The 21,935-nt window shown below is 39.8% G+C and overlaps 1 protein-coding gene across 1 annotated transcript in view; it reads left to right on the forward strand.

The window, feature by feature from the left end:
- LOC140240029 (uncharacterized) overlaps positions 1 to 21,935 on the forward strand; it is a 55,063-nt gene that overhangs the window by 12,993 nt on the left and 20,135 nt on the right. Inside the window, exons 2-4 of the mRNA XM_072319840.1 lie at positions 162 to 368; positions 16,143 to 17,309; positions 19,228 to 21,339. Of these exons, the coding sequence (XP_072175941.1) occupies positions 362 to 368; positions 16,143 to 17,309; positions 19,228 to 21,339 (3,286 nt within the window). The 5' untranslated portion in view covers positions 162 to 361. The remainder of the gene's footprint in view (positions 1 to 161; positions 369 to 16,142; positions 17,310 to 19,227; positions 21,340 to 21,935) is intronic.

A 21,935-nucleotide genomic window follows, 5' to 3' on the forward strand; every position in this document is an offset into this window, starting at 1 on the left:
AGTCTGCATGCAAAGAAACGGTTTTGAGTCTGTTCAAGTTTTCAGTTTTGCCCAGTATGTAAAAGACAATACTCGACTCCTGCCACTGTGATCACTGTGATATACATGAATGTCCTGCCTATTGTAAAGTGTGGATTTTTCTCTCTCTTCTCTTATCGCAGGCTGATTCCTGAAGTTGTGCACTTTTCCCGGTAGCTGCTTATCACAATATGACACTACACAACTGACTGCACAACTCGGAAGGCGTGATACAACCCCACAGAAGCTGTTTATCAGTGCTTGTATGGTGTCGAACACATTTACTGAAAAATTCAGAGGGTTTTGATGTTTCAGTGATCCAAGTGGAGGGAGAGATTCAGCGATGAATGGTAGGTGGAATAGTTATCATTCTCAATGTTTGTAGCTGCAATATTTTTGTATTCCAATTTGGTTGCAGTGATAAACCAATTGTACAAAGACCTTTGTCTACATTCTGTTGACTTAATTTTAGTGAGAAGACGTTTGGTGAAGACCTTGATTAAAATTTAGGTCATTTGCTTTAGACAAGTTTCCTGGTTCCTTGGCACTATTTTCTAGAGTGATTGCATGTGATGTTGGAGTGGTGTGGGTCACAGTTTCAAAGATTTAGTCCTGAGCAGAAAGTTGGCTGGCATGTGATTCTTCCAAAGAGTTCCTCCTTTGAAAAATGAATTCAAAAAGGGAAGAGTATTAAGTTTTATAGAGTAGGAACTTAACATTGGGGGCATGTTGATTGCAGCTAAACTTTGAATTAAAAAAAAAAAATATATATATATATATATATATACTCACTATAGGAAAACCTGCAAAACACTATGATGACTGCGGACGTCACTTTTTGTGAAATACGAAGAGGAATCTAAATTTTGAAAATGTTTTTATTTTGGTCTGATCTTGTGATATTCTCAGTGTTTTGTTTGATTTGATGTCTTTAGCTGAGCCAAACTGCACATGAGGACAATATCTGATGATTTACAATTTGTATATTGTACATACTGTAAATGTATCTCTCTTTTATGGTGTTTGTATATTGTACATACTGTAAATGGTGTCTGGAAAGGAGACTATTTGTATGCCACACCCCCTTTTTCCAGTGAGAAGGGAGGAGACCCACTTTCTGCTACTCTCCTCTGTGGAAGATCCATTCTACCCCCCCCCCTGTTTAGGCTTGTTTTCAAGACCCCATATCAGCATAGTATCTGTACCTGAGCAGACAATCCCCCCCCCCCCCTCCAGTTGCAGATGGGGGGGGGGGGGGAGCACCAGGTGCTCACACCCCTTTATATGTGTTAAAATAAAAGAAATCTGCATGGGCCCCCTTCATATTTTTTACTTTGCACCCCCTTTCCAGAATTCCTGGATCCGCCCGTTTCCAACCCTCTCTTTGCAACATTTTCAAAGTTTTGCCTTGCAAAGGATGCATGAGATTGTAATGAATGCAGAATTAACCTTATACAGAATTCATATTTTTCTCTTTTGCATTTTATTTTTCTCATGGGCTTTATTAATACACTGTAGATAGGCCTATTCTTACATTGGCTGCCCATCACTTTTGTGGATACTGTCTATTTTGTCTATATTTTTTTTTTCTTACCTGTCCATCTCATTTCATCCACCTCTTCTACCCGTTGTTGTCATTCTCTTCTTCATCATCGTCATCTTATTTCATTCCAGTACTTTTGGTAATGTTTGTCAGTTTGTCTGTTGGTCCATCTTCAGTTAGGACTGTCATTGGACATCATGCCTGACAACATTGTTACCCCCTGTGAGTGTGAGAATTCAGATCATTTTAGCTACAGATGAAAGTCTGTTTGGTGACGTAGACTACATCTCTGATTTTGCAGAGATGCCAAAAATATCCAGCCCCAGGTATCTCTAGGGGGGAACTTCATGGACACCACCCACACACAGCCACACACACAGCCATACACGCAAACCAAACATGTACAGCACTCCCCAACAAGCAGAAGCTAGTATCAGCAGCAGTCCATATACAAAGCCTGCGCCTGCACCACTCTCACTTCACTGATACCAATCTTTACAGGAGCCAACCCCCGTCCTGTTTCATTAGGGGTGGCTACTTTCCCCCACCTCCATGCGTATGTACCACTAAACCTGGATAGTGATATGATATTAGAAGAAGGAGAGACGGCCCATCTGTGAACGTTGAAAAAGTGATGTACGGAAACCCTGCTGGTACAGTCTGGTCAGTGTGTCTTATTTTACACCCCTCTTTTGGAAGCAGAAAGCTGTTGGAGGCTCCCTTGTGACAGTTTATCCTAAGGGTTTTATCACGCACAGTTTATCAACAAGCGCGGTGAGTGAGCAAAAGAACTTTACCAACACACCACCCACCACACCACTGGAGTGTCCTTTATACTCTGCTCTGGTGTCTGGTTTTGAGCAATTTGAGGAGCTAGGAGCACGAGTAGATAGTAGTGTGTGCTTGTCAACTTGTACAACTAAACCTCTTGGGACAATATTGGGTTTCTCTCAGCTCACTTCCCTGGTAGCAGGTATCATCTGCATACAGAATTTTGCATCTTTTCTTGTCGGACAGGTATGTATAAACTTCAGAGTTGCCAAGTTTCCCTGATTGTGCAGGAGGTTCACTGAAAATCGTTTTAAAATCTCTCTTCATGTTCTGGCAAGAGAAGTAAATTACAAAGCATCCATGGATTGGGAGCTACGATTGCCCTCTGAGGTGCGTGTAAGAAAACACCAGGGAGGTGGAAACAAGCTTACCTAGCTCCCTGGTTGACCGAAAGATTGGTCTGTATCTTGTCGCTGGGGATATGTTCCGTGGAGACTACGTCTGGCTTCAGAGAATCCCCTCCTGCAGGCTGCAGGAGAGCTGGAAAAGTAAAAAAAATAAAAAAAATAAAAAAATGAAACAATAAATAATAAAAAAGAAACTCTTCCGAACAGACAGATTTTTCTGTCTCCTTTCTAGCTCCCTGGTTAAAGGTACTATTTACCTTTGGGGGGCAGTGATTCAAAAAATGTTCGAGTTATCACATGTGATGCATATGTATGTCAGTTGTGTCACAAAACATTCTACCGTATGATTTTTGCAATAAAGCCTCAAATATAAGGAAATATCACTATTTTTCTCACTAAACCATAACTGTAGATGGTTTAGTCGAGAAACAATGTTATATCTTATGACTGTTGTTCACATTTTGTATATTTTACAATACGTAACATTGGTTATAATGATTAACTTTTTTTACACTTGTTGTTTCTATCCTTAACTCACATTTCAGAACTGTTTTGAAGCACTAAAGCTGGGTTTTTGTTTCATCTGCAAATGGTAAACAATGCCTTTAAATAAAAAATCAAAGTAGGCCAATATTGTTGGGGACATGTTCCATGTAGACCATGTCTTGCTTCATGGATCTATCCCACTCCTATAGGAGGAGAACCATCAAGGTCTAGAAATCTTGTCAAACTTCTCCAAACAGAGATTTTTCTGTGTACTGTACCTCCCTGATTGCTCTGTGGGACCACCTTAAACTTATGTTTGTTCTTTGACAGCCCAGTGTGTGTATTACATGTTTATGGGCATCTCTTTGGACTATTTGGAAAGTTATGTCTCTTCTTTTGTGTGTGTGTGTGTGTGTGTGACATTTTATGTCATGATGATTTGGGCATATTGACATTCAGGAGGTTAAATCATTTCTTTATCTGCCGTCAGACTTTGCTCAGATACTACTTTTAGTAGTTTACAACTTTTATATCATTTATACTGTCATTTATAGCACCTTTCGCATTCATAGTGTATGGTGTTAGAATTCAGTTTATTATATCTTTTCTGAATCCTCCCAATTTCTGCAAGTTATTTGTTTTCTTTTTTTTTTTTCATGCAAAATGTGAAGGCAGGACTATTTGAATAACAGGTCTGGTTTTCATTATTGAAAATCAAGAATAGATAGACCCCCTATATTATATTTAGTCCCAGAAATGTGATCAATACAGAGTACCGGTAATTCAGTAATCAACTGAAGTTAAATGTTCATGTCATGTAGTAGAAAGAAAACTTTAGTGTATAAACTCCTTGTCCCTCCATACTCACATTAAACTACCACAGGTACTGGTGTGTCAGTAGTTTGCTCCAGGTCATAAGTAAGGTTTTGTAAAGTCTGTTCTTTTATCTACGTTGTATGTAGGCCTACACTTCTGTTTACATCTCAACACCCATACCTGCACTTGTTTGATGTCAGATTTACATTTTCAGAGCAGTTAGAACAAGTAAACCAACAAGAAGAAATGAACCTTTGTTGTGTGTGTTTATTCAAAGGTGTTGCATATTTTGTGGTCACCACCGGAACCATTGTATTTGAAATATATTGCAAGCATGACGTTTTAGAATTCATATTTGACAGCAAAAGTAGTCTATTCAAACAGGGAACTCCCCCACAATATTCTTGCCACAAACCAGTATAATAATAAAACAACAACAACAAGAAGTCTAAACTGTATGCTGACCTTCATACAATTGTTGCTCCGAATCATAACAAAGGTGAATTTCTATATTTTTAAATGTATTTTTATGGAATATACACTGTACCTGCCTTATTGTCTTACATAAACAATGTATCACAAAGTGTAAGACTATCATTTTTATTTTGACAGGTTAAATTGGCAGTCACTTAATCAGGAACCATAGTGACAGAATGAAGAATTCATTTATCTTATTCCTCTTTAACCCTTTTTGTACCAGGGACTTTGAACAGTATAATACTTATGCCTACAACTTACATGTACAAGGCTATGAGATTTTTTGTACCAATTGACTCTCAATTGACAACAGAGGGTTAAGAAACAAAGTTAAAGGACAAGTTCACCTTCATTAACATAAGGATTGAGAGAATGTAGCAATATTAGTAGAACACATCAGTGAAAGAGTGAGGAAAATTGGACAATCGATGCAAAAGTTATGAATTTTTAACATTTTTGTGTTGGAACCGCTGGATGAGGAGACTACTACAGCTTGTGAGTCATATGCGTACAACAGTATAAAGAAAATGTAAAGAAAATTCAACATATTTTCACTTTTTTCGCATAATAAAAGAGCACTTGACTTGCCTCTTTCTAAAGGCAGGGGGAATGATATTACCCCTAACATATGTCGGTAACGAGTCAAGGGAATGTGTACTTTTTTCAAAAGATGAAATTTTGTGAAATTCTCTTTATATTTTCCTTATATTGTTGTATGCATGTGACATCTAAGTTATTCATACAATGCAGTAGTCTTCTCATCCAGTGGTTACTGCATTAAAACTTCAAAAATTCATAACTTTTGAACGATTTTCCTCAAACTTCCAATGATGTGTTCTGCTAATATTGCTACATTCTCTCAATCCTTATGTTTATGAGGGTGAACTTGTCCTTTAAGGACTCCCTGTTGTAGAGGTAATGTTTATTGCGATTGTGTTGCTAGGGGCAACATTTAAGCATGTTATAGACCTATATTTCATGAATTGTATGCGTTGTAGGTCAACCCGGTCCACAAAGTCAAACCACTTTGAAATCTATGACATATGTTCAGTAATAGAAACAGGCAGACTGACCAGTACCAAGTACATGTAGCTTTTATTACTGCCTTTGATCCTGATGGACAAAAAAGTGACTGTGAATACAGTAATAGCACATCAATGGCTTATTGTTTGATTACACGGCCACTCCTCACACTCCGTAGGTCTATTAGAACATAGATATTTACCCCATTGTGGATGTTATACTGCCCACACTTTCAATTCCAAACTTAAAGATGACGTCACAGGTACACAGGTTTTTCTCCACCTGTAAGAACTCGATCAGAGCATTAAACCGCCCACTTTTCCCATTCCACACACAGTGATGTCATCAGCTAGGAACAGAAACCTTGACATTCAAACGCATTCTGAAAGCACTGCCCACTTTTTCCCACTTTCTCATTCAGTGAAAGAAGCCGCATTCAAATGCACCTGAAATGGAAGGTTTTTGACATTTTTTCATCCATTTTTTTTTTTGTGTTATGCAATGCAATAACTGCTTAAATAACTGTTTTTAAAATTGTGGACACACACATAAAAAAGGGGTGGGGCTTTTGGGTCTCATGCTCAGATGTTCATATGGGCAGGTGGGAGGATGTGATTTTAATGTCTTGCACTACAACAGGACAATCGTGATATAGTCCCACGTAACTCCAGCATTGTAACTCTCTCTAAACTTCTTCTTTTTTTTAGTTGATCCGAGTATCCTCTCGGATCACCTTCTGTATCTGTACTGATTCTTTATTTATTTCTTTCTCCTCAAATGTTGTGCAGCGGTTAACTCAAAAAGTTCTCCGCCTATTACTTTCAAACTTATACCATATACATGTATGTATCATGTTCTATGCATGACAGATCTAATGTATCATTGTGATCAGTCAACTGTGACGTCACTATGACGTCATTCTGTGAAATCACGTTTGCATTCGTATCACATTAATGGAATGGAATTTTTCAATGAACTTTACATATTATATAGTTCAAGTCAAGTTCTGTTGATTCATGTCCTAAAATTTGATCATGTTCAATTAAACGAGCGTGTATGCGCGCGTTGAAATTTTAACATTCTCCAATCAAGCTCAAAATTGTTTTGCACACGTTTCAGGTCATTTTGAGCATTTCATAAAAAATCGACGGACGCGTACGCGTGCGCGCATATACGCACGCACATCTTGTATGCAATAGAAATTCCCCATTTTTTCACATGGACCGGATGTCTGAAATGTCAGGGAACAATTCTACTAAGTTTCAAGTCAATCCGACTCAATGTGATGTCACACGGGCCCGTCAAAGTTGAAATTCCGCGTGCGTGTCAATGGCGATATACAGTGCAACTATGCCAAAAAAATGCCAATTTTAAATCCGACTTTATTCGTCAGGATGGACAGTGACTCCCCATTTTCTTTACATATTCTGAAAGCTGATGAGTTGTACATGTCATTTCATGGGTTGGCGATGCTGGAAAAATGATTGAAAGATATCAAAATTCTTAATGAAATAAAAAAAGTAAATTTTCAAAATGACATCATCAAATTTCAAGTTCACTCGAGCGTATCTCACTTGTCCTTTGCCAATTTTCCCCCAGATTTCAGTATATTGTAGCTTATTTAATGCTCTTTCATATGTGTAGGAACAAAATTTTGATTGGGTGACAGCATCACCTCGTAAAAATGGATTGGAAGTAATCTTGTCAAATTTGACCAGTTTATGTTTTATCTCTATGGGAGTGCAGTTTTTCTGGAAATGAAAATTGACATGACTATCTTTATCAAGAACTAGCTCACTTACCCTTCGGTGAATTTCTCCCAGATTTTAATATGTCGTAGTTGAGACTTTGGGCTATCGTAAGTGTGCCCTTCGTTTTTTCATAGGATGTCGGGATCATGTCCAAAAACATGGTTGAAATTAAAGCTTATCTTCGATGTATTGAGATATTTCTTTCTTTCTTCAACTTTCTTTGCAATAACTCAAGAAAAACAGCCCCTATCTCCCCCATATTTTGCACATGTTTAGTTCATGTCACATACATTATTTCATAAAATAACAACTACTTGATCGGACACCATCTTGGGTATGTATATTAGGGTCAAAGGTCATAAATGTTTCATCCTGTATCTTGGTGAATACATGTCCTATCTTTCCCATATTTTGCACATGCAAAGACCATGTTACAAGAATCATTTCACAAAATAACCACTTTTTGCTCAGATGCCATCTTGTCTGTGCAAAATGGGGTCAAAGTCAAATATACTTCATTCTGTATCTTCGTAGTGTATACGGAATTCGGTACCAAAGATGGCAGATGTGACTCCCTTTTCTAAATGAGAATCCAAACATCACACGGCCAATGTCTCCTAAACGCAGATGAAACATTTATGGTCATGCCTATTGGGATCAGGACTCAAATCATTGATTTCCAAATAGATCGGATCACCTAATTTGTCAGTGTTGACAAATTCCAAGTCTAGTTCTTCTTCTTCTTTAAGTGGGGACATTCTCTGGTCTTGAGCTTGAGTGGATTAGAAAAAGAAACACATGAAAAAGAGAGAGGGAGGTAACCCCCTCCCCCCCCCCCAAAAAAAAAAATTCATACCTGTGTCTGCAAACACAGACTAGCCTTATGTTTCCTGTGGGACAGTGGGATTTGGTGAAGAGGAGTTTCACACTTACACAGAACAGATTTGTCAATACACGTGATTCTGAGGAATATCCTATGCTACTTCAGGTACATAATTTTTTTTTTTTTGGTCTTAATGCAAAATGTGAGCATGATTCCTCCAAATGTGTTCATCAAATCCCATCGGGGCAAATCCCAAATTTTGTGAAACCCCTCCCACTTGGCATATGGTACAATGAAATTTATTACTCACATCTTTGTTTATTCATACTCAACAGCTTGTAGGATCCATCTGACACATTTCACTTCAGTATTAAAAGCATGGTTGTACTCCCAAAACCCAAACACATGTTGTAGAAATGCTAATGGGGAAATGTGCAAATTACAAACGAGTCTGACTGAAAGTGTGAAACCACCTCCTGGTAGGTTGTGGGCTGTTGGGACCAGATCTAAACATAAACATTTTTTTATCACCTCCTGTTTCACATCCATCCCTTGGCGTACACTGTTTCATGGGAGGCACTGAATTGTGTGTGGTTTGTGTTTCACTATGAACACACAGTATGGAATTCACTCTGTAAACTACAAAGCAGTATGTATTCACAACATAGATAACAATGTTTGTTGGTCATTGCCAACAGTGTTTAACTAGCCACTGTCAACAATGTTTAGCTAGTCACTGTAAACAATCAACTAGCCACTGTCAACAATCAACTATCCACTGTCAACAATGAAGGGCAGTTAATGTGTTTGCCACTGAAGGTAGTAGCATTGGTAGTGACCAAGGTCCTTTTAATAAGTTGGCATTCACCTGTGACAATCAACACCCCTGAAATAGGGGGAAAGAATTAATGGGCAGTTGGTGTATTGGTAGTTCTCTGTCATTTGTATTATACCAAATAAGCTTTTTTTTTTTGTTTGTTTGGATTGGATCAAATAATCTGTGATCCTTCAGCAGGAGTTTGTGCCTAGCAAAATTTCTGAAAATTATTTTTTTCCCTCTCTCTCTCTCTCTTTAGCATGAAAGACAATATAGACCAGTTCTAAAACACCTGAAAATTATCCTCTGTAAAAATCAGTATTTTGCAGTACTACCGTACTCCCCCCTTCTGCTGGCCCTGGTTATGATCCCAGTGCCCTTCATGAATCAAGTTCACATGGCTGGGAGGAGTGATGTCTCCATCTCACAGGCAATTTACACAAGTACAAGCACATCAATTAAACTGCTAGGGGCTGGAATGAACACCAATTATTTTGAGTGTGAAAGACGACTACTGAGTAAGTTTTATGTTTTTGCCCTCTAGTATAAATCAACTTTGCTCCTCTGGGGAAAAGAGATTTCCCATCTCACATGCAATTTACACCAGATCGAAAAGAAGCCATGCCATGCGTTGCCACGTCATGTTCAAGTTTATCTTAGAAGTAACAATTAAAGATAATATGTCCATTTAGAAACCCTGAATCATACGTATGTTCACTTGATCTCAATAGACACATGCTGCGCAAAACATCATCATATTATGATTAATATTTTCAGTCAAACTCAATAAATTATTGCATGTAGAAGCCTTGTTCACATTTAGGGAATGAATCCTTTGACCATGATTTATCAATAATTCAAGCTTGTGAATGTCTTCATCAAATTGTTAGGTCCCTATGGACTTATCGTAGATTGAAAATATGAATCTGAAATATTTGGGGTTGCAGCTCTAGAATTTGAAACTGCAAAATCTGCGAAGCCTTCTTCAATCGTGTGTAAGGATAGTAATTTTATTTGTAATTGTAATTCTGCATTGTAATCACGTTTCTTGACCCACATGAAAACAGCTATAGTTCTGTTTTGTTTTTGTTTTTATTTTTATTTTTTTTGCCAATGCCTTCAAATTCATTTGTAGGTATAGGCTAGGGGGCGACATTGATATTTGTCAATAACTTCCACAATTTGGCTCTCCCTTCTCACGGTAATTTTGGCTCCAAGACATTTCCTGCATTCAATTCATAATGCTACTTGCCAAAAGATGGATGATCCATTTCCATTTTGGCAGCCGTGAATGCTCAGATAAAATGGCCAGTTGAACGCAAATGATTAGATGAATGGTGATGACAGCAAATTGAAGTCTAGAAACAAGACTGGTAGTGTCAAATAAGGTCAGATGCTCAACTTTTCAAGGACACCCACCTGAATAATAACACAGATTGTACATTCACAATTATAGTCTACTCCTTTCAGACTGTATTTATTGTACTTTGTTCATAATGTGATTCACCTGTGAATCTAATTTGTATGTTATATGCTACGTATTAAGAAGGGATTGAAGAAAATATTTTGAAAGGTGCAAGAACCATCTACATGTATTTCTTCTTTTTTTGTGTGTATGAATTTGTAGTTTATTGTACCGTATTCCGGATGTTCCACTATAGGAATTTTGATTTTTGGATGTACATAGTGCCATTGTGTGAAACCTACTATTGGTACTAAAGGAAATTTGATAAAATGAGGACGATATCAAATGTGTCAAGTTGTCACAAAATGTACTGATCTTACTTTATGAGATATAAAAAGTGGTTTTGATTTTTTTTTTGGCAGTATTTCTAGAAGTAACACTTTTGTGGTTTTGTCTAGATTTTAGGATTTTAAGCAAGAGAAACCCTTTTGATGAATTCTTCACTTTCAAGTCTAGTAACTTTGCATTGAAAGTTGGTGTTAATAGTTTGGAAGTATGCAAAATGTCAGCTTAATTTGATAGGCCAAATCCCTTATATTGTGATTGCTTTCAGTTTTATATCCTCTTCTTGAGATCAGGCACTTCGGGTAAAAACCTCTTTTCTCGGTAAACACTTTTCCAGAGGATGTATGATTTCTGTTTTGGTGGGTAATGTTACCCCATGTTTGTGCTAGATGAATGTCTGGGAAGACCAGTGGTTAAAATTGGAAGAAGTCATGTAATGTGAATGTGGCTGTAGATTCAGTGTCCTTGAATAGTTTCTAGGAAGATTCAGCTGTTCCAAGGAATGCCGCCGGTACTTACATGTAGCTGAAGGGATGGTCTAGTTTTGTCGGAGATAGGGGATTCAGGTTTTAACCTCTTGGCGAGATCATTTAGATATCACTGGAGAAATATTTATAAGAGCATACATTTATAAGAGGAATTCAAAGTTTATTTCTTAAAAGTCGTTTTTGAATTTGAAATGGCTGAAATATATATAAAGAAAATAAAGTAAAACAATGTGATCCTAGGAGAAGGTGGGTCCAGTCTGTTATAAGAATTGCTTTGTTTTTGATATCCCAGCCATTCCAAAATGAATGTTCTTTAAATAATCTTTGAATTCCTCAAAGAATTGTATGCTCTGTCATATTTCATATGAGGTTTCTCATTATCTCACAAAAAAAGTTGGAAACCTACACCCCCATCACAACCAAAACTATAGGGCCTAACATCCCTTTAAAGGTGCATGGTCCCGGTGTTTTAGTCAAATGCGTACGCGGGCACACGGCGCAAGTTTCCTATAGAGACCTATGCTATCGACTCCTCTTTAGCGCTTACGCTTTGGCCCACTTCCCCGAGTCCGAAGAAGTCCGATCCACTGTAGTCAGTGGTCCGATCACAGTTCGGCTCATGATTCGACTGAGGGGGATGACAGCTTTAGCAAACTTCTTTTGTGATGTCATAATAACAAGCACATATATGCATGCACCCTGGCATTACTACAGACTGCGCGATGCGCAAAGAAGACAACAAAGGCAACGTTACTTAGCAACACCTACGCACTTTACTCTTGATGACAGCTCAACTTCGGTAATCTTTGTATCAATGCTAACGGTGATCGGCAGTATCATCAACAGCGCCCTCTACACTACCGGGACTATGCCCCTTTAAAGGTCGTACAGACAGAGAGATAGGCCTATAGAGATTATGGTAGGCCTTCATGCATACTGTACATATGTGTAGATAGTATATTTAGCAGGAGAGGATATCAGAGAACTCCATTGAGGACGAGTCCCGAGTATACTCGGGCAAGTGTCTATGGGAAATGTGTGTTGTAGCAAAATCCATCTATCCTCAATGGCCTGAATTCTCAAAGGTGGAATAACTTTATTACACCGCTTATTCCGCCGATTTATTACGCCTCTTATGCAAATCAGGCCCTCGTGACGTAAAATGGCGCTATTTATTCCCCGGAATCTATTCTCAAAGTTGGAATAACTTATTCCCCGGAATAACTATTCCGCGGAATAGTTTAATATTCCAGCTTTGAGAATTCGGGCCAATGGGTTAAAAGGGTGTGCCACCCCCAGTTTCTTCTCAAGTAGTATTTCTTTGTTTTAACAAAAAATAAAGAGGGGGCATGCACCCTGTGAGGAGAGGAGCACTCTTGATCCATTATTGAATTTCAGACTTGCCCTTACAGTACTAATGTTCAATTTTGTTTTTAATATTTTCTCATGAAATAGACAAGGAAATAAGCAAAACGAGTATCTCATGAATTTGCACTTTGAAAGACTGAATAGTCTGTCCTATAGGCCTATATTATTGTCAGAAGAAATACATTTCATTTTTTTCAAACATTATCCTCAAGTTAAAGGCCTACTGGATGAAAAGTTGGTGTTTACACCTGTTTGGTAAAGATGAATGTGGTTTGATTCTTATGCTGAAAGCAGCTTAGCCTAAACTCTATCACGGGACTTGAAGAACCAGATGTAGGCCATACACCATACTCTAGTTTTGTATGCATCTTATGTAGTTTGACAGGAGACCTCTATCCTATCAAGGGCTCACTTTCGGTTGCATCAAGAAGCTCCTTGGTCATATTGGCTGACCAATGCCACTGGCATTTTTTAGTGACAGTGTGACCCAGTAGTGACCTTGATGAGGGCTGAAAGTAGATCAGGATCAAGTTGCATGTGGACAGTAACTGCATTCACACAGACAAAATAGCGGGATAATGATCACATTTTAAATAACGAGATTAAAAAAAAAAAAAAAAATTATTTAGGCAGATTTATTTATCTATTTTTTTAATATTTTTTTTAATGGCCAGTCAGGTGAACAGAAATATCCTGCTTGTTGCGAATCACAATAATTTGTCTTCCCATCTGCACTTGTCCAAACTCTACCAAAATGGCGATCATCGCTCTGTGTGTTCGTGCGATTTAGATCGTAATGCAAATCCCAAAATTTGTATCCTAGTGAATTAGCCCACATGTAAGTGTAAAACTTATTTTTTGTGGGCTCCTTTTTCTTTTTTGTATCTATATCCTTGCATTGGGAGTTTTTGAGTCCCAGTACCTCACAAGACTGGCGGGATGTGTTTACGAGTCTTTTGTTTCCTGTGTATCAACTATCGTCAAGCAGGAGAAATTTCTTCGTTCACCTGAAAATGTCATTGAACTTGTGTACAGCTGAGTTGCTTTTCACAGTGATGGGGCTATATCTAAGGGAAAGAGTGTTTGGGCTGTAGTTTTTCTTAAATTGTCTTGGGAGTGAAATAGATGTTTTCTCTGTTCATAACTGTGGTATTTTGAATTTCATGACTACTTCTGCTCAGCCTTCATGAGTATGAAAGTTCCAAGGCCCCAGAGGAACTTTTCAGTAAAGCAAACAGCTCAACTTATTCCTTTGCAGTTTTGTTATGCTAGTGGTAGTCTCACATACTAGCCCTAGTTTCATGTTGACATTGTAAGATCATGTCATGCAGTTAGCCTTGGACATGATTTATAATGAGGTCTAGCCTGTGAGACTAATCTTAAGACATCGTCCCCACTATTGTATGATGTTCAGATAAACCATGAAAGTGGGAAGTGGTTGGTGTAATATAATTTTGTAATGGGATAATTTCTCATTGAGACCAGATCTGGAATTAGAATTCCCCAGTGGAACTTTGAGGTTGATTAGACACACATTCCTGACATACCTCATCAATCAAATCACACTGCAGAAGGGGGAGGGGTGGGGGTGTTTGTGGTGGTGGACGGCTTCAACTACAAGCATGCTACAAGTGTATCTGTGAAACTGGCCCACAGCTAGCTTCACTTCCAGGCTCCATTATATTTTTTCTTTCTTATCCCCTCATTTGTTATTGCCATGTGGTGTACCACACCAACTAGATACATTGTAGCTAACCCCCTGTTCAGACGCAAGCCAGTTTATACCAAAACTTGATAAAGAAACAACGTAAAAAGAATAATTGTATAGCCGACAGACCGTTCAGACGCTAATCTCGGCCGCTCTTGAAAACGTTGTATAGATGCGCAGTTTCCCACTGCGCGTGCATGCTGTTATGGTCATGAGTGCCAGCTATGGGGTCACCTTTCGTGTGCGCTCCCATTAAGCCCCACCCAGTTATACCGTTCTATGGTTGCCATGCATTCAGACGCAAAATGGACAAAATGGCATGCTGATTCATTATCGAGTTCTAGTACGAATCAATGCTCTGACCATCGTTTCATTATACGTCGTTTCGTTAGTCAGTGTTAAGACGTCTATTAAGAATTCATCGAATAGCTATACCGTTTTGGTATAGCTGTACCTTTCCTATAGTATATTTTTTTTGTTTGTGTCTGAACACCCTGTATAAGTCTTTGATACCATTCTGTTTTTCTTTGACCTGCACCAGTAGGAAGGATGAGAGAGGATTTTTCAGTATTGGCAGAGCAAATTTCCAGTAGGCCTAGATATAACTTGGTCTGTCTTGGCAGGGGAAAAAAATATATATATATATAGATATAATGATTGTATACATATACCTTAGTTGCCAAATTTTGTGAACATTCCAATTATGTGTCTCTTTCTGTTTTGCATTGAATCATATAGTTTTTATTACATATTGTTCCTGTATAATTTCTCGTACTTTCACAATTTTCCAAAGGGATAGGACCTATTCAGTTCCACCTTAAAGTCAAAAGCAATACTGAATAAACAACAACAAAAAGAAATTCCATTTTCTTTGCTCAATTTTCCAGTAAACAACAACAAAAACACAATGTCTGGGAAACTGTAATTGGAATACATGTATATACTTGAAGCAATAACTGTTTCATGCAAATTTTACCTACTTCTGAAATGCTCGTTGTGTGGTGCAAAATCAGTAAAACTCTTTCATTGACATTGAGGAAGACTGCCAATATTACTGTAAAATAGGAAGGAAGATTTATGCTAATAACGTCATGTCCACAAGCAGACCTTGTCCTTTCAACCCTCTTGCCTTGTAACTGATGAAGGAGAGCACCACATGTGAGTCATTAGTTGGAGATAAAGTCTTACAGTCAATAGTTTCATGAACTTTGCCCAGATACATTGTCCGTGTTTCTAGCCGAATGTTCAATGTCAGAATGAATCAGCGACTGTAGCTGTATAAAAGCATTTTGCAGGAAATGTCACAACATTTCTTCCTGCTTGTTCTACCTCGGGTTGTGATGTCTTCTGAATCTAATTTAGGTATATTACATCCCATAAGAAGTAGCACAACTGTGTTTGATCTTTTGTTGTGTCTTTGTGAATCCTCTCATCTTTTATCATGTGAAGGATGCTCAAGTTATTTTGTTTTGTTTTGTTTTAGCCACTTGACTTCTGATTACATTCAATGTTTATGGTCACGCCCCCATCCCCACTTGTTCTAGATGTACTTGAGCATGAACAGCTGGGAGATGTGGTGGTATCCATAAAAGGTAGGAGGTGCTTGATTTAGCCATACATGTTCTGGTCACATCATACAGAATGTAGCTTATCTCGTCGCCTGCCCGGCAGACGGGCCCTAGCAAGCTTTAGAGCATGCAAGCCCTAGGGCCCTGTCATAGCAAGTTTTAGAGCATGCAAACCTTAGGGCCCTTCTGCCAGGCAGACAATGATATTCTATTGTGCGTCATGTTAAGCAAGCTTGCCCAGTATGTTACACCAAAGAAAAGCTGTTGAGTATTTTTGCTCTTTCTGTTGACTGATTTGTCCACATCTTTTCCCCATCTCTTCTCTCAGGAGCAGCAGGCCAAGGAGGTGGAGGAGGAGGTCCTGCTGTCTCCACCCCTCCCAAGCCAGCGCCCAAGCCCAAACCCTTGTCCAAGATACCATCGGGCTCCATCACTCCCCCAGGAGCCACCAAGGTGCCTCCAAGCCCATCACCAAAGCCCACAGTCCCGGGGAAGCAGAAGCAAGCTCCACCTATTCTGACGAAACCCAAGCCAGGATCTGTGCCAGTGCCTCCTTCGCCGAAGCCAGAGGGAGCGATTGTGTCCCCAAAGCCCAAGGTGCCACCGCCATCGTTGAGCCCCAAGCCAAAACTGCCTCCGGCCAAACCACAGTCACCAAAATCTCCCCTGGCCACATTCCAGGCTGGGCTGACAAATGGAGGATCGCCACCACCAGTGAAACCAAAGGTTCACAAGCCTCCAGTCAAGCGGAAGTCATGGATAGCTTCTCCACAGCAGTCCTTTGAGTCACCAAACTGTCCTCCCGAAGTTAAAGCAAAGCCAGACTTGAGTAAGGATCACAGTAATAAGCAAAATGGTGAAATTTATAGAGATGGCACATGTTTAAGTGATAACAAAGTTGAAGCTGCTCCAGATGTTAAGCAAAGGACATCAGTCACAGCTGATATAGCACAAACAGTCGCCAAGGACATCAGCCCAGCTGAAGAAGCTGGTGCAGCATTAGGTAATGTAAGTAGAGGTGAACGTGAAAGTGCAGATAGGACACAAAGCGAAAAGGAATCAGTGAGTCAGATACCCAAATTAACTGAGAATACAGGTCTGGCTCTTGGAGATGGTGCAGTCTCAAGCAGTGACAGTCCGCAGGTTCCAGAACCATCACAGGAATCTGTGCCACAAGCAGCTCCAAGGGACATCTTGAAAAGTACTCCAAGTTCAGCAGTCTCAGAGGACACAACAATCTCAGCAGATCAGGACGATCCTGATCCAACAGATCTGCCTGGACTTCCCCTTCCAAACGAAAGCAGCAGACCTGCAGGCACTGAACCTAGTGGAGCTGATGCTGTTTCTGCAGAGGACACTGCGGAAGACTCATTGACACCCAGATCTGAGGAATCCTCCGGAGATCTCCTGGAGACAGAGTCTAGTCTCACTCGAGGAGGGTCTGTGGCCAGCACCGTCTCAGTGGTCTCTTCTGTGGACTCTTATGACTTTTTAGGTAAGTTATGCTTCAGAATCTTCTCCTTATTTGGAATCATTGCATTCTGAAATCAGTGACAGTGTTTCTTGTTAGAATGTTCCAAGGCGGCATTTCATGAAGCGCTTTGTCAGATATTTTGTCTGGCAAACTGTTAAGCTACTGAAATCCTTGCATCTGATTGGCTGAGAGCAAATTTGTCCGACAAAGTTGTAAGACAAAATGCTTCATGAGATGCCCCCCCCCCCTCCCAAGTGCTATTGATTTGTGATGTGCATGATTCAGACCATGGAGATCTAGTTTTGTTTTTAATGCAGTCTGGAAGGCATAGGTTTTTTTTTTAATGTTAATCTTCAAATCAAATGCGTGGCTTACATGTCACAAGCTTGTCTCTTACATGAGAGTCTAATCTCCAATCAACAACAGATTTGCTTCGGAACAGATAGTTTGATACTGGTTATGCATATCTTACTCATCCTTCTCTTCTGCTTTTGAATGTATGCTCATATATTCTATTTATAGCATTACTTTGTTGTATTTGAAAGAATTTTTGATATTGGAAATAAAATCTTATGTATTAATTGTATAGCATTACTTTGTTGTATCTATTGTATTTGAAAGAATTTGTAATATCGGAAAATTAAATCTGATTGTAATTAAAAAGACAGTGAAATTGGTTAGAGCAGATTACTACCACTGGTCTTCATGTGCCTCTGCCAGGAAGTGTCCCCAGAGATTTATGTTTTCAGGATGTCCGCATTTACGTGCTTCTGTCTTTCATCTGCCCATCTTTCTGCCTTTTTGTCTATCCGTCTGTCCATCTTTCCATCCATGATTAATTTTGTGGACAGTGTTACTTTAAGATTGTTTGAGATATCCTAATAAAAGTTGACACAATATGTATGTATGAGTGGACAAAGATATGTCTGTCAACTTTTTGGTGCACATGCTCAAGATTAAAGATCAAATGTCATTTTGAAGTCAAATTCTTAAATTTTCATTATTTTCCCAATATCTATGTTATACCTGAAGTTATTTTCTTGAAACTTAGCATAGACAAGTCTTACCAGATAAAGATTCTCTAGGGAAAGATTTGGGCCATGTGGTCAAAGGTCAAGCAAAATTTTTAAAATGCAACCATTCCCATATTTTGAAAATTGCACAAAGTATTGTCATAAAGATCAGTGTTACCAGTAAGAGATTATTTGAAGAATTGTGGCAATGGGGTTATAGGGCATGGGTGAAAGGTCAAGTGAAAATGCTCAAACTCCTAAATGATTGCTCTTTTCAACAATTTTTGCCATCCATCCATATGAAACCTAGTTCAAAGGAAAGTAAACACTCAACACATTTTTTACAAACATGTCATTTCAATTTTTGCCAATTTGTATGTGAAACTGTCGCCTCACATTGTCAAGAGGTACTGTAGACCTATTGGGAGAACCATGCAATGTGATGGAGGCATACCAGTTGCCATAGTGACATTTTTAGTTTTATTGTGTTCTCCAGAATCAGGCCTTGCAACAATGTCAAAGTATTCCCACTTAACTTAGAAGCCTACCACAGTCCAGCAGGAAGGAGATGTACAATAGCGTACAAAAACAATACTCTGTAGATCCATTTTAAATGTCACAGTAACATGCTTCATTGAAAATGAAAAGTTTCCAATTTTTGAAACTTTGTAGTCTTTAGAATTCATGCAGGAGTTCGTTAAGGTATTGAACTTCTAGTTTTGGAACAAATATTAGCTTTCCCTGTTTCCATCCACAGCCCAATAGTAGACACTTTCCTGAGATTTATACCTCAAAAATATACTTTGCTCTATTGCCCAGCGTGAGACACAGTCAATGTTGTAACAATCTTAAAAGTGGTACTGAGATACAATATATGGTGGTACTGATACTATCTTTCCCATTGTTCCTCTATATCTATCATAAAGGTCATAGTAAGTCTGCCAGTTCATTCAAGAGTCAGAGATCTTCGCACTCCATCCGTAGCGTGGGCAGCAGCAGGCGAGGGTCAGACAGTGAAGACGAGTGCGGCACATTTGACATCAACCCCGAGATACCGGAGGAGGAGGAGGAAGAGGACAGGGAGGAAGAAGTAGAGTACCCAGAGAGCCAGGAAGGAGGAGATGAAGTTTGTGGAGTGTCGATTCAGGAGAGGGAATCAGTGCAATCCAAGGCTTCGCTGAGCAACGAGGAAGAGACGCAGGACAGCACTCCTCCTCAACCTCCGACTCCTCCACCAAGGCACAGTTTAAATCTTGACAATGCCAGCAAGGGTGTGCTTCTCAGGTCTGTAGAGAAAGATTCGGTGTCAGGTGATGATGAGCAGCTGAGAGACTCTGAAACTCTTGAGTCCTCTCATGATCAGGTCATATGTGGCGTGCAATCTGATACAGCCGAACATCTCACAGAATCATTGACTCATGCTGGAGAAGGGCAAGTGTCCCCGAAGAGCGGTGAACCTCCAATCGCTGAGAGAGATAACTCTGTCTGCCTAGTGAGTGGCAGTGATACACCATTTCAAATCAACGGCATTGTTAGTGACAGGCTCAGCATCGATGACAGTGCAGAACCAATAAGAGAGGATACTAACAAGTCTGAGGAAAATTCATCAGGGACACAAGAGGCAGAAGAGAGGGAAGTCAGAGAAGCAGTAGACAAGCAAGAAGATTCAGGAGAAGAGGAAGAATTTGACGAGATGGGAAAGCGGATATTTTCTTTGTCGAGGAAGAAGAAGAAGAGTGCACTAAAGTACTCTGCTGGTGAGTTCCATGAGCAGTATGAGACATCCAGGAAAGGTGGAACCTCACAAGATGACATCAAGAGCAAAGATGTGAAGCAGAAGCTGAAAAAAGGGAAGAAATCAGAACCAGAAGTAGATGATATTCGTGATGAAGTTAAGGAGGAAATCTTTGATGAGGAAAGGCCATGCAAGCCACCAAGAATGCGCCCCTCAGCCACAGCTGAAGAGCTTGAAGTTGGACGATCATCCGTATCAGATGTGTCCACCAGCCCACTCCCAGAAGAAAGGGAGGGTCCTCACCCCCGTCCCCACCCACGTCCTGCTCCAAGGTTATCCCTCACAAACATCAATGTCACAGATGACAGTAAAGATTCCTCCAACGACACTGCTCCAATTCCTTCACCAAGAAAAAGTTTGTCATCAAGAAGTACTTCAACCAGTGAGATCTCTCTGCCAACCAGTGTTCTCCCCGGTGATAGAGCTAGTGTGGTTGGGGATGAAGTTTTCCGTGAGGAGCAACCTGTGATGGCCGGAAGCGTAGGAGCAATTGTGACCAGGGTGGATACGGATGGTGAGGAAGAAATGTTCATTGGTGGCTTGCCATCAAGTGCAACACAGACTGCCTTTGCTGATCAGGATTCAGTCGCCAGTTCCTCAGCAGCTGCCATAGAGTTGAACGAAGCATCCAGTACTCAGGTCAATCAGACCTTCCACCACTTTGCTACAATCGAGCCAGTTGCAGGCAATGTGCCAGAGGCAAGTCATCCAGCCATTGAGGCAGAGGCCGAGACCAAATCAGCATCTCCAGTGTATTCAGATTCCTTGATGACCAGTGACAATCCATCCATCTCCATCAGTAATGCTGAATTGGAGCCCCGCCCTGATGATGCAGATCATGGTGAGCAGACTCCTGAGCATCCGACAGAGAGTCCGTGGAATGAGATGGCCGCGGTCAAGGTCGGTGTGAGAAGCATGCCGGAACCTCTTGTGCCTGAATTCACTCACATTGAAGGTGATTCCTCGACTTCCAGCACAGCATCGTCAGTAATTTACGGTCCTGCTGCAGAACCCCTGGCTGAATCCTCAGCCGGTGCAGGCGGTCAAAGTGAGAAAAACATTGATGTGGGAGATGCAGAAGATGAGGATGATGATGATGATGATGAGGAGGATGAGGAATTGGATGACACCAATCTGTATGACCGGATAGATATCTATGATGACAGCTACAAGAAGAAGGACTGGAAGTACCGCGAATCCGCCGAGGAGCTGTCATATGCAGCTCAGCCAGTTCCTGAAAATGGTGAGTTCACTTCTTTGTATACAGGGGGAAGTTTCCCAAACATAGATGAAGATTCAGAGATTGGAAGAAATTTTGCAAACATTCTTTGATAATTTGAGAAAAATTTGACAATTACCTCCAGTGCTTATGAATATTAATGACTTTTGCTCAATCCAATAAGGATCTGATTTACAATGATTACATCACAGATTTGACCAATAACAGAATAAGGAAGTCTGCTTTAGGGTCCATTAAAAGTTGTATTATACTGCAACGCAACCTGACAAGAGAATATAAACAGCTCCGTGATTTACGACGTCACTTTGCTCAATTAAATGCATGTGACTTGCCAGTATCTTTGCGGTTGCTCCCTGAACCATTCCTAATGTGATGAGTGATTGTTGGCAACCCTGCTGAGATGCAGAACTGTGATATTGGTCCCTCATAACACCAGTCATTGCTCCTTAACTATAATTATGCCATGATGTAAACCCCATGTGTGCCACATTATTCTGAGACACCAACATAGTCATGTTTTGAAGAAACAGTCTGCTTTTCAACTCTCTGTATAAAGTTAAATAATTTTTGTTACCCAAGACATGTAATGAGCAAAGTTG

Source organism: Diadema setosum, chromosome 16 (genome assembly GCF_964275005.1).
Source record: "Diadema setosum chromosome 16, eeDiaSeto1, whole genome shotgun sequence".
Classification (NCBI taxonomy): Eukaryota; Metazoa; Echinodermata; class Echinoidea; order Diadematoida; family Diadematidae; genus Diadema; species Diadema setosum.